At 40.1% G+C, this 13,575-nt stretch overlaps 1 protein-coding gene across 1 annotated transcript in view; it reads left to right on the top strand.

Annotated features, from left to right (window-relative positions):
• Positions 1–6,150, top strand: part of LOC119778325 (V-type proton ATPase catalytic subunit A) — a 19,120-nt gene extending 12,970 nt beyond the window's left edge. The window contains exons 14-15 of the mRNA XM_038277504.1: positions 5,254–5,425; positions 5,516–6,150. Of these exons, the coding sequence (XP_038133432.1) occupies positions 5,254–5,425; positions 5,516–5,608 (265 nt within the window). The 3' untranslated portion in view covers positions 5,609–6,150. The remainder of the gene's footprint in view (positions 1–5,253; positions 5,426–5,515) is intronic.
• The last annotated feature ends 7,425 nt before the right edge of the window (positions 6,151–13,575 follow it).

Raw genomic sequence — 13,575 nt, 5'->3', positions numbered from 1 at the left:
TGTGTTTCGGGTCGTTATTATGTTGGAAGACCCAACCACGTCCCATTTTCAGCTTCCTGGCAGAGGGGAGGAGGTTGTCCCTCAGGATTGTACAGTACATGGCTCCATCCTTCTTCCCAGTGATGCAGTGAAGTAGCCCTGTACCCTTGGCAAAGATACACCCCCAAAACATTATGCCTCCACCTCCATGCTTGACGGTGGGCACAGTGTTCTTGAGGTCCACACATGGCGGGTAGAGTTGAGGCCAAAAAGTTCAATTTTGGTCTCGTCTGACCACAGAACCTTCTCCCAATAACTTGGTTCATCTTTCAGGTGATCATTGGCATACTTAAGGCGCGCCTCCACATGTGCCTTCTTGAGCAGGGGTACCTTTCGGGCACTGCAGGATCTTAGTCCATTGTTGCGCAAAGTGTTGCCAATTGTTTCCTTGCACACTGTGGTCCCAGCTGCCTTCAGGTCATTTACCAACTCCTGACGAGTGGTTGCAAGATTATTTCTGACCGTTCTCAGGAGCATTGTCACCCCACGAGGTGAAATCTTCTTTGGAGCACCAGGCCGAGGTCTGTTGATGGTCATGTTATACTCTTTAAATTTTCTAACAATTGCACCAATAGCTGTTACTTTCACATCCAACACCTTGCTAATCTTTTTGTAGCCCATTCCAGCTTTGTGGAGGTCAACAATCCTGACTCTGAGGTCCTGAGACAGCTCTTTGGTCTTACCCATGTTGGAGACTTGAAATCTGTCAGATTGTCTGATTCTGTGAACAGGTGTTTTTCACACAAGTGAGTAGTGAGAACAGGTGGCTTCAGCTGATTGGGAGTGTCTAACTGCTCTGTGAAAGGCAGAACTCCTAATGCATACTGAGGGATAAAATACTTATTTCCCTCAATGAAATACAAATTAATTAATATATATTCTTTAAAGTTATATTCTGGATATTCTTTTTGATATTCTGTCTCTCCATGTTAGAATACATCTACCATTAAACGTGCAGAATGATCACATCTTTATTAGTGGGCAAACGAAGAAAATCAGCAAGGGATCAAATACTTCTTGGACTCACTGTGTGTGTGTATATGTATATGTATATGTATATGTATATATATATATATATATATATATATATATATATATATATATATACACACTCACCGGCCACTTTATTAGGTACCCCATGCTAGTAACAGGTTGGACCCCCTTTTGCTTTCAGAACTGCCTCAATTCTTTGTGGCATAGATTCAACAAGGTGCTGGAAGCATTCCTCAGGGAGTTTGGTCCATATTGACATGATGGCATCACACAGTTGCAGCAGATTTGTCGGCTGCACATTAGAGACTGACACGGGAGTGGATTTTCACTCCTGTCCCGTCCCACTCCCACAGAAAAAAATGGTGTCCCGTCCCGATCCCGGGCCAGAGTAGAAATCTAAATCCTGTCCCGTCCCACTCCTGGTGAAATTACTCCCACTCCCATCCCGCTCCGATTCAGAATGACTCCCGCTCCTGCACCACTCCCATTCTTGTTGTTTTTGAGCGCGGGTGAAAAACTCAGAGCGGAAGTTACTATTGGTTTGCTCCCGCTCCCGTCTGCTCCCGTTAATGTTTAATCCTGTACCGTCCCAATCCCGTGATCGTTACTAATACTGACTCCCATCCCACGGGAATCCCACGGGAATCCCGTGACCCATGGGATTCCCGAAAAAATGTCAGTCTCTACTGCACATCCATGATGCGAATCTCCCGTTCCACCACATCCTAAAGATGCTCTATTGGATTGAGATCTGGTGACTGTGGAGGCCATTTGAGTACAGTGAACTCATTGTCATGTTCAAGAAACCAGTCTGAGATGATTCCAGCTTTATGACATGGTGCATTATCCTGCTGAAAGTAGCCATCAGAAGTTGGGTACATTGTGGTCATAAAGGAATGGACATGGTCAGCAACAATACTCGGGTAGGCTGTGGCGTTGCAACGATGCTCAATTGGTACCAAGGGGCCCAAAGAGTGCCAAGAAAATATTCCCCACAACATGAAACCACCACCACCAGCCTAAATTGTTGATACAAGGCAGGATGGATCCATGCTTTCATGTTGTAGACGCCAAATCCCGACCCTACCATCCGAATGTCGCAGCAGAAATCGAGACTCATCAGACCAGGCAACGTTTTTCCAATCTTCTATTGTCCAATTTCGATGAGCTTGTGCAAATTGTAGCCTCAGTTTCCTGTTCTTAGCTGAAAGGAGTGGCACCCGGTGTGGTCTTCTGCTGCTGTAGCCCATCTGCCTCAAAGTTCGACGTACTGTGCGTTCAGAGATGCTCTTCTGCCCACCTTGGTTGTAACGGGTGGTTATTTGAGTCACTGTTGCCCTTCTATCAGCTCGAACCAGTCTGGCCATTCTCCTCTGACCTCTGGCATCAACAAGGCATTTCCGCCCACAGAACTGCCGCTCACTGGATGTTTTTTCTTTTTCGGACCATTCTCTGTAAACCCTAGAGATGGTTGTGCGTGAAAATCCCAGTAAATCAGCAGTTTCTGAAATACTCAGACCAGCCCTTCTGGCACAAACAATCATGCCACGTTCAAAGTCACTCAAATCACCTTTCTTCCCCATACTGATGCTCGGTTTGAACTGCAGGAGATTGTCTTGACCATGTCTACATGCCTAAATGCACTGAGTTGCCGCCATGTGATTGGCTGCTTAGAAATTAAGTGTTAACGAGCAGTTGGACAGGTGTACCTAATAAAGTGGCCGGTGAGGGTATATCTATATATATATAGGGGTCATCTTTATTATTTAAAAAAATATATTTTCAAAGATATTCCTCTGTGGCTGCGTGCTTCGGTGGCCCAGTGGTTCACGCACGACCCTTAGTCCTCGACGTGGCCAACCCGGGTTAGAAACAGACCTGTGGTCCTTTGCTGCATGTCGCTCCCCCTGTCTCTACCCCCTTTCCTGTGAGCCCACTGTACAAAACAATTATCCACTAGTGCTGTAAAACCTTGGCAAAAAAAAAGATATTCCTTTGTGTCAAAATCAGTGTTAACTGATCCGTTCACATTTCATAAAGCTGTTGCTCTACTTTTGGCAATAGCCAAGGCTCAACCCCTCACCTCTCTGCTGCGTTCCCAGACCATGATAGTGCTTGAAGTTGGAAAGTCTACAAACATTTCACGTAAAAGCAGAAAAAAACTAGAGAAGCACTCTGAGAGATCAGACCTCCGCCAAGCAGCAGATTGTGGTGTATGTTGTGACTTAAATTTTAAACTTGCTGATGATCTGCACCATCACCAGATCTTAATTGATTGTTCCTTGTTGTGAGGTGCACCTTTGGTAAATATTTCCCTAAAATTCATGAAAACTTTTCAAGCAATCTTGCTAACAAACCAATGAATATGCTTCTTGGTGGCTGCCCTGACTGAAGCACAGCATGTGGCTGCAGCCTATGGTGTCTGTTCTGCTCTCGCCTTCATTCACTTTGCACTCTTGGCTCCCTTTTCTTTTATGTTTGTATATTTGTCTGGTATAATCCTTCCTGACTTTTTGCTTCCGATGCTGATCCTGTCAGTAGTCATTGCTGCCACCCTCAGCTTTCAGAGGGAACTGCTTGTTCTGCCGTTATCCCCATCTGTCAATATTAATTAATTCTTTCAAAAATTCCTGTATCCAGCTTAGTGTTTGGATCATCACCAAAATTAAATGGCATAACTCACATTACTGGTAAAAATGTCATTAAAACCTGTAAAAATTCAAATAATCCTGCTAACAGACAGACAAAACTGACTTAAAACTTTACCTCCTTGGCGATGGTAATATTCTACAACAAACTAAGGACCAAAGTCTTGTTTAAAGGAACTTTCCCTAAGAGGCAGATGGACAGGGAAAAGTGAAACTGAGTGGTGCTACATGAAAAGCTAGCATTACAACACTGTTGGTTGTGAGGAACATTAAAAGATCAGTACAAAAAATATGGTCAGTAAAGCTCTGGTTTCTGCAACAGTAAAGTAACAAACCTTTTAACCACATAAGCTAACGCTAGCCACTGTTATTACTATGACACGTACAGCCCAGTGATGGGGTTCTGTCTGTCATCACCCATCCATTCCTGATGTGCTTTTTAGGAGCCCAGAGCTTCGTTCTCTTACATTATAAACTTGAAGAGAAAATATACTGACCACTCGGTCAGATAACAGAGAAGCAACAAAACAAACCAGTATGCCCAGTTAAATATTAAAATGTTGAAATATTATTCAAAAGGAAAAGATAGACATAAGTCTTAATGGGTGTTTCTGTATACTTTACCATTGTCCAGATTCTTTTGTTACAGTGGAACAGACATATTTCATATGAATTAATAATGATTAATCGATTATTGAAATAATCGTCAACTAATTTGTAATCAATCAATCATTAACTGTAAAATATGCCTTTAGCTGATAGAGCAAAACACTACAGCAGTAATTATACAGACATTTAAAAAAAAAAAAGAGAGATGTAAAAATTTTGAATAAAAAAAAAAAACAAATCTTTTTCGTCTGTCAATATGCCTGTCCAGATCTCCTCAAGTGGAAAAGTTTGTTTCACCTGGTTTAATTTTGTGAAATGTCCTCTTTAATTTTGCTTTTGCTATCCACTTATTAATCGATTATTTGAAGAAATAATCAACAGATTAATCAGTTTGCAAAATAATCAGTAGATGCAGACCTGTTATGAACCAGATCAGTGTTTGCTTTTCATATAGTCTAGACATTTGGTCTTGGTCTTGAAATGTGCGTTCTTTGCCTCAGATGAACCGGTCTTGACTCCATTCTTGATAACGAGGCTTAAAAACATTTAACATCTTTAACTTTCGCTTGTCCACTAGGATTATTTTTATGATGTGCACTTAGTCTTGTTGGGTTCAGGAAAGGCTGAATGATTATTTCTCCTCTTCCCTGAAAGCGTGATACACTTTGAACCTCTAAACTTGCTTTGTCTAAGACTCTCTTAATTAAAGTTGAAGAGTTGGGATTAGAATTATTAACGTGATATTCATGGTTCATATGAAGATAGCTTATTTGTGTTAAGCTTAGGTAGATGGGCGAGTCTAAAAACAGTTATAATCTCTATTCTGCTCATCTCAGAAGATAAGGTTTTGATGAAAACAGCAGAAACAAGTTATTGTCTAAGGATGCACGTGTTTTAAACGTTCCTTCATGTGATTATTACATAAACTGCAAGGTTCACACATTCCTCTGTCCTCCGCACGCAGGTTCTGCCCCTTTTACAAAACCGTTGGCATCCTCTCAAACATGATTGCTTTCTACGACATGGCCCGACATGCAGTGGAGTCCACAGCTCAGAGCGACAACAAGATCACCTGGGCCATGATCCGAGAGCACATGGGAGAGATCCTGTACAGGGTCAGCTCCATGAAGTTCAAGGTACATCCAAGGATCAGGTTGCTTTTTTATATTTCATGCTAAGTTAAAATGGATTAAATAATTAGTTTGTGTTTGTGGTGTCTTCCTTAGGACCCTGTTAAAGATGGAGAAGCTAAGATTAAGGCAGAATACAGCCAGCTGCTGGAGGACATGCAGAACGCCTTCCGGACCTTAGAGGAATGAGCTTCTAGAAGATGGTCAAACCATAGAGTCCAGAATCGTTTGTTGTGATTGTGTTCATTTATATTAATATTTTTTTTTTCTGTTTACATCCCCTTCAACATTCCAGGACTATCATAGGTTTTATCTTATTATGGATCATTTTTTATTTAGATTAAAAAAAAAAGCTGCTGCTGGTATCAAAATCATCACCACCCCCACAAGCAACATGTTTGCTTTGTTCTGTAAAGACGTTCACATCTTGTTCAAGCCCATTCACAGCTTGTCTCGTTGATGAAGGCGACTTCTTCACTTCTTCTTGAACGTAAGCAGCGCAGCTTTTTGAAAAATGTATTAAACCAAGCGTATGGATAAAGGGACAGAGGATTCGAGGTGTTCTCAGTGGGGTTAAATGCATTTATTTTTACCTCTTACTTCATGCAGGTGATCGTGATGTTGACTGTATACTTGATGTAATGTATAAAAATGTAAAATGAATCTGTTGAAACGTGTATGTCTATCGGTCAGTGGTACTTTGAATAAATAAATGAAATGTATAAAAACAATTTGGCTCAGAGTTAATATATAGATGGAGCTGTGAGACTTTGGGGCACGGGAGATGCTTTTAAAGACTAACAAGTAAGCGAAAGCTGTGTCCTCATTCTCTGTATGAAGCTGAGCCTCTCCCCTACAGAATCAAATGTTCATGGACAGGATCTCGGGATGTAAATTAGCCTAGATAAAAGTTTTTGGACGCAGCTTTTGCTTTCTTGATGAAACGGTTGGACTGCTCCATCCTCCTCAGGGGTCACTTTTCCTCTAGCTGAGTAGTCGAGTGTTTTGGTGTCTCAATAACGGTTTCTGGTAGAGTAGGAAGGATGAAGAGATGATTGATGTGTTGATGCTTCTCTTGTCTGTCGGGGTGTATGAGCAGAGTCCTCAAGCTTTTGATTTACCACAGTGTTTATGCTCTGATACTCTTTCTTGGTCTTGGAATGTAGGTCATGACTGAATGAACAAGAACCTGGATACAAGGAGCAGAAGGGAGCCATGACCCATCTTTAGAGATGTGGAGCAGAACTGTGGGCACAGCTGCTCCTGACCAAATCCAGGCGTTTGATTAACATGCTTCTTGATCAGATTCTTCTGAGGTTTTCTGGATGCATCCAGCTAGGAGAAGAACCCAGTGTAGAACAACCCCTCTTTAAAAAAAAAAAAAAAAAGGTTTGAAAGCATCGTTGGTCAGATGGGTGTCTAGGTTCCCATTCTATCTTAAACACACGACCATCTTTTTTTAATGTCACAGTCCACAGCTTGTTTTTCAGTCAAGATCAAACCTTTTATCTAAACTTTTTCAAAAATTTTGCATATTTCCCCACTACAGTAGGTGGTGCTTTTAAATCACAGTGACTTGACAAGCTCTAAAGATTGCTGATATCTTAAAATCTTCAGAACTCATTTTGTGTTTAATTTATGCTGCATCTTTTCAAACTCTGTTAACTTGGTGATTTTCAACTAGTTTCCTTCTCTTGCAAAGAGCACAGCCATTGGAAGCAATTTGTAAGACTGTTGACAACAGTCTAAGCAAAAAAAACAAAAGCATGGCCTGCTAAGATGGTTTGTTCAGATATCTGACATCAACATTAGCTTATTTACTTGCAAGAAGAAGCCAAAAGATGGAAAGTTCATCAGCATATCAGGATACCGTTGCTTTTCAGAGGTTTTATGTTTTTAATGCCCACATCTATAGTTATACCTACACATGTTTACTGCAAAGTTCATGGCCAAAGGTTTAAGTTTCCTTTATCTGTTTGCTGTTTCTTTTAGTCTTCACTGTTTTGTTTCTTATATCTACGGTATTTGAATTGTGTCTAATTTGTTATAAATTGTAATCAGATGACATACAGCTCTTTGCCAAGTTGATGGATATTACATTGATTGCAAAGATATTACTCTGAATTTAGCACCGCTATAATAATTAACTGACAGCTTGATATTCTGCAGGATGTGTCAGGGTTTTATCTTCAAATAATTACGAAAGAAAGAAAGAAAGAAACTGTAACACCATTATGAGATCCCACAAGATCGAAACAGTTATGCTCTTTTTTTATTGTCAGATCAAAAGATATGAGAATTGGGATGTCTGTAGAACCAAATGCACACATGATGAAATAAAGTGTGATGGGACACTGGGAATAAGTAATCGACACATGAAGAAAAAGATGCAGGAAGCTATTGGAAGCCATTAAACCAGCTACCAATGTCTGGATTAATAAAGCTTTTCTTCTGTTATGTGCAAATCAGTGTCATCTGTTTTAACATTAACTGGTGGACTTCAGATGGTGTTGCACAGATATTTATGATTGGCTGAACAAAAGAGCATTAAGAACCCTTCTTGCAGCAAAAAAGTAATCTCTCTAAATTTCTTATAAGACCAAAGGAGCACTCAGAAAGCTCTAGATTTTCCTGGGAATCAGCAAGAAAATATCTAAAAAATGTAGCTTTAATATCTGCTATGCTCATTGCACAAGACCCCAATGCAGAACAAAGAAAAATAAATACATTGAAGTGTGTTGTTTGTTAATACAGCAGCAGGCTGCAGAAGATTTTGGCAAGCCGACTTATTGGGAGACTACTGCCTGGTCAGATGAGGCCGAAGTTGAACTCTGGATGTCATTACATATGCCCTAGTTGGAGAAATATTGGTTCTGAACAAGACCGCCCAAAAAGGATCCCAGAAGTGAGGTTTGCAGGTAAGAGTTTCATGGTGTGGGATTTCTTACAGCATCTGCTAATGCCAGACTTTATATGAGCAAAGGAAGAATAAATGGAGAAAGAGTCCTAAACAAAGAGACAAGGAAACTCAGAAAAACCCCATTCAATAACCAGTGGATAAAAAAAGACCCCCAAAACCTGAGTCACGTCACAGCTGAGTAACTACTTTCATCTAATTAGTTTTCTTCATACAGGATTCTACTCCTTTTTTTGGTGATGATTTCATGTCAATGTTAATATATCAAAGAGATCTAGGGAGAAAACATATTCTATCCAACCATCACAAACATATAATAAAACAAGATAAAAAATGTGGCTGAGGTGTGAAAAAATATTAACATTTCTTAAAAGGGGAAGTGTTTTTTTTTTGCTCACATCTTTTTTTTGTCCTCCTTGTAAATACCTGTGAATTACATGGCATAATGAACTCTTATAAAATGCCAGCGTATAAAGAGAGGCTAAGGATTTAAAACATTCAGCCATATCAACAAATCGGTAATCATGAAATCTTAATTTCTTTTAAGAATCTCGTCCAATAAATACAGAGGTGTCAACTAAAAAAGTGCAACCTTACTTAAGTAGAAATTTTGGCTAACTATACTTTACTGGATTAATTATTTTTTATGCAACTTTTTTACTTCTACTCCTTACATTTTTTTTTTGTGAAAATATCTCTATTTTCTACTCCTTACATTTTAAGAATAGAATAATTTTTGTTTCATTTGAGCTCCCTTTTCGTTATCATCTGTTAGTATTAAAAAAAAATAAAAACCATCAAAATAATTTGCTTTATCCAGACCATTAATTTATCAGTGGTCGGACTCCGTGCTGCACCAACTGATTGTTCGCTACATATTAAATTAAAATTGACATCGTTAGCATCAGTTATAAACCTGAGAAAATTAAGTATAACGAAGTTATCATCCAGAATTATAGAAAAATTTTCCTTTATTAGGGTCTCGCAGTAAAGCATCTGTCCTTAACTTTTTTTCCTGCATTACTTGCCTGCATTACAAAATACTAAAGAACTAGGAAATCTTTCTTCAGAGCTTTGTGAGCGATCATAAGAAATTTGTAAAGACGAAGAATGCAGTTAAGCAAGCATTAAGAAATTTGCCCAGCAGTAAACATGTGGCTTAGGGGTGAACTTCAACGCATTCTGCTGCTTCAGTGTTTTGCCCCAGCAAAGCATCTACCAAATTGGTTTAGAGCTGTTATCTCAGGTTCCGGGTTCCATTAAGACTAATGGAAGCTCAACCCATAAGGGCAAGAGCAGCATCTTTTCGCCTGCATTGATTCAGTTTGTCTAGACACACATTTGTGTGGACATTAAGGGCTCAGAATACACCAAACCTATAGCTCATAATGCATCTGAATCTCCTCCTCCTTCTTTGGTTTATAAAGATTGATGACGAGTGTATGGAAAGTCATAAAAGGTAAATTAACCACAAAAAAAAAAAAAGATTGTTTCTTTTGCTAATGCAAATAACCTCTAGCATGTGATTCTGCCTCTGCATTGTTTTAACTGATTTTAAAGTGATGGTAGCATTCTTATTCTGTACAATTATGTCTTATAATAACCAGATAATAACTTTGATTTGCTCTGGTAGCTTCCAGGAAGTCCAATCTTCCAGACGTCCGAGTGCTTTTTCATTTCTTATGCAGCTGGATGTTAACACAGTGAGGCTTGCATTAAACACTTATAATCCATATTCTATCTTTTCTTTTCTTAGTGGTGAAGAAAAGCTAGCAGATGGATGAACTCACTCGACCCCCAAAAGTACCTCTACTACTCTATTTTTCTTTTTTGATTTTATCTAACAGGTTTATTTATATTTATGTCATGCATGGGATAACAATATGTAGGTAACCAGAAGTAGAATAAACATGGTTTAAAAAGAATGAAGATATGCAATTACCTGTTGGTTACTTGGTCATTTCTAGTGTTCGTTGGTTTGCTACATTCTGTGGGTATTGTTTTTTCTCAGAGTGACTTGTGAGAGTTGATGCAATTAAATACATGATAATCCTGGAAGAAAACTTTTTGGAGGCTGTAGAGGACTTAAAACTGGGGTGGAAGTTAGTTCTTTCTAACTTTTGTCTTCTACCTTTAAAGTAGAGCCAGAGTTATGGCAGAAAAGTTTAAATCAAAGCTCATTAAATGTAGAAGAATGGCTCAGTCAAAGTCCTGACATAGATCCAACTAAGAACCTGTGAAAACGGTTCAACGTAGATGTGGGGGCGTCATGAGCTTGGCACTGAAGTCTGGTCTGATTACTCATTTCTCACACTTGTTTAGCTCTGCCCATTACTCATTACCTGCTTATCAGATCCACCTGTATAAGTCTCCATCTAACCGGCCTTCAGATCAGTCATTCAGTGCCAGATTATTTTTTAACCATTGGTGAGAATTATTCTAGCGTACCTGGATTCTGATTACCTGATCCTAACCTGTTCTGCCTCTTGACCTCTGAGCCTGCCTGTCCCCGTCTGATCTGTTTGCCCGATCTGTCCTCCGACTCCTGCCAGAGCTGTGCCTGTCTGTGCCCCATACTTCAAACTGTGACCCGACTTCATCCTTGATTCCCCCTTCAGCACCACACTGGCTGTGGTGACCTCTCTGACCTCTGGCTCTGACAACTGATCATGTCACCGACATCGGCTTTGGCTTGGCCCTCTGGATTAGCCTTCCTACACTGCGTGGTTCTGATCTCCTGCCTGTCATTCAATCAGCTGGAAGCATCCTCATCCTCTGGGCTCAAACTGAACTATAAAGCCAGGTTAGTGACTCACACGTTCATTATTATCCACTTCCATTAAGATGTGGTCACTAACCTTCTGTTTCCTCCTGCAGACGTCACTGCCTTAGACGCTGACGCCGCTTCAGTTTTTCAATAAAAATTTTGAGAAATCTAAATGTTTTTCTGCCAATGTGTGCTTAACAGACATAACCCAAAAGACTTGTAGTTGTCATTTCAAGAAAAAAGTGCTATTAAATATTTACTGATTAGGGCCATCTAAAAGTGTTTTGCAGTACTTAGTTTTGCATTTGTACAGATTTAATTAGAGTATCTACCATTTCATTTCATACTATTACATACTTACAGAACCTTTTGTTCCTGTTTCCTTGGAATTCACTAGGAATGTGCTGTTGGCACTTGGTAGCCTGTATAATAGCCAACCATTCCATGTCTAACTGTTGCTAGGAGCCAGGGTGGTGCTTCATGTCCTCTGCTCTGGGCCTGTACCACCTTCAGCCCACCTGACTGATCATGTGGAACCTTTGCCATCACTGGTAGCCAGCTTCATCTGCTCCCAGTTTGATGGTGAGACCCGCTTCCAGGACCAATATTCTGGTTTCCACTAGCTAATCAAGATGTCTTACATAGCTACCGACCTACTGTACATTGAATTACTGTTATTTTAAATGATGTGTGTAATTTACCATGGACCCTTGAGGGATATTATTTGTGTGTTCTTGAGTGGGATACTGGCTGCTTCCCGTTTGTTGTGCCTATTTCCCTGGTTGTCGAGTGAGTTAGTCCCACAACATATTACAATTGGCCCTGCTGGCGGGATATTATTGTGGACCATAAGATGCAGTTCATTCCAAAAGTTGGGTCACTCTATTTACTGTTTTTTTGTTTTCTTTTCATGATGATGATGAAAAATTAAAATATGGGGAACGGAAAGAAGACATTCAGAGTCTGTTAACGTCACAGAATTCGATTGCGACACAGCAAATTGGTGTTCTGACTGATGAAGCTAAGTGGGAAGTCTTTGTTTTGGGGGAGACAAAACATTATACAGCAGCAAAAGATTTTTTTATCACTTTAATTTTATTTGTTGACAGAGTTCCCTTAGCAACTTTAAGGTCGCAGTTTTTAGCTGCAAACAAACTGCAAATGAGCACTTGATGTCTTATGTACTCATATTGCATACATTAATATGTAGGTTGAAATGTGATTCAGATGGGCCACTTGACAAAGCACCATCTTACAGATCAGCTGTTGATTGGGATTCACAAGTTAGAGGTGAGGACCACGATCAGGACATATGCCCACCGTAACCAAAATGCAACCTTTATTGCCGTGCAAATTGTGGATGAGTCCAATGCTTCTAAACCTGCACTTCAGAAAAAATACTGGACTGACACATTCAGCCAGGAGCTCCTACAGGAAGTATGAGCACAGGTAAATGTCTGGAGAAATATTGCAAGATTCTGCCATTTGCTCCATCTGAGTCAAAAGCCAATTTAAATAAACATACCCTACTTCTGAGGTCCAAGTAGCAGGTAGTGGAACAAGGGACATGATTTGTTGGCACGTGAAAGTTGAAGGTTAATGGGGTTAAGCTGATTGGGCTAACAGATGTTTTTAACAGAGTGTTTTTGACCACAATAATCTATCAAACTCCTTATCTTATAATAAAGACCCAAGTAAACTGACTCTTAAAGCTGCAAATGGATTATCTATTCCATATAAAGCATATACAGTGATGGACTTTGAAGTAAATGGTGTGATCATCCCAGGGTGTGGTATTGTAATAGTAGAATACATTGCCTTTCGGCTCCCCTGCTTATTGGTATGGATGATATTAAAACCTTTGGTAACCCAGAGACATGGCTTGAAGCAGTAAAATTTGCAGTGTGTTAACGAGCAGCTGCTATCAAGAGCGAGGATGGATGCATCTGTTTTTTTATGTTGAGCAAGTCGTACAGGCCTTACCATTCCCAGCCAGCAGTGAGAAGGTAGTCTGGACCCTCATGGGCATAATAACTGTGGCCTAATCACATTACCTGACCATGAGGTGCTCTGTGTGGCAAGAACGTTTCCTTTTGTGAAACACGGCAGTGTCCAATCAGGATTCAGAAATTGTCCCCTTGTCTTCATAGGTTAGCAAACCGACCTGACCTCAGCCTGACCAGGCAGGATGATGAAACAGTTGAGATAGATATTGTTGGCTGGAGAAGAAGAGACATTTTTTGCTGAAGTACTGGGGAACTTGCCAGGGTAGGAGGATTTGACTGAGCAGGGAAACATGGTCTTAAAGCCCTTGTCAAAACTCTGGGTAAGGGTGTTTGCAATTCATAAGGATGATTTAGGATACACAGAATTGGTGAAACATCAAATTCACCCTGGGGATGCATTCCCCGGTTAGGGAGCGACTTTACCCTATACCACCTATGATCTTTATGGAAATAAGAGTCCTGCTAG

This window comes from Cyprinodon tularosa, unplaced genomic scaffold (assembly GCF_016077235.1).
Source record: "Cyprinodon tularosa strain WSP-4 unplaced genomic scaffold, ASM1607723v1 ctg101, whole genome shotgun sequence".
Lineage (NCBI taxonomy): Eukaryota > Metazoa > Chordata > Actinopteri > Cyprinodontiformes > Cyprinodontidae > Cyprinodon > Cyprinodon tularosa.
The sequence above is the reverse complement of the archived record's forward strand: the minus strand, read 5'-3'. Positions and strand labels throughout refer to the sequence as shown.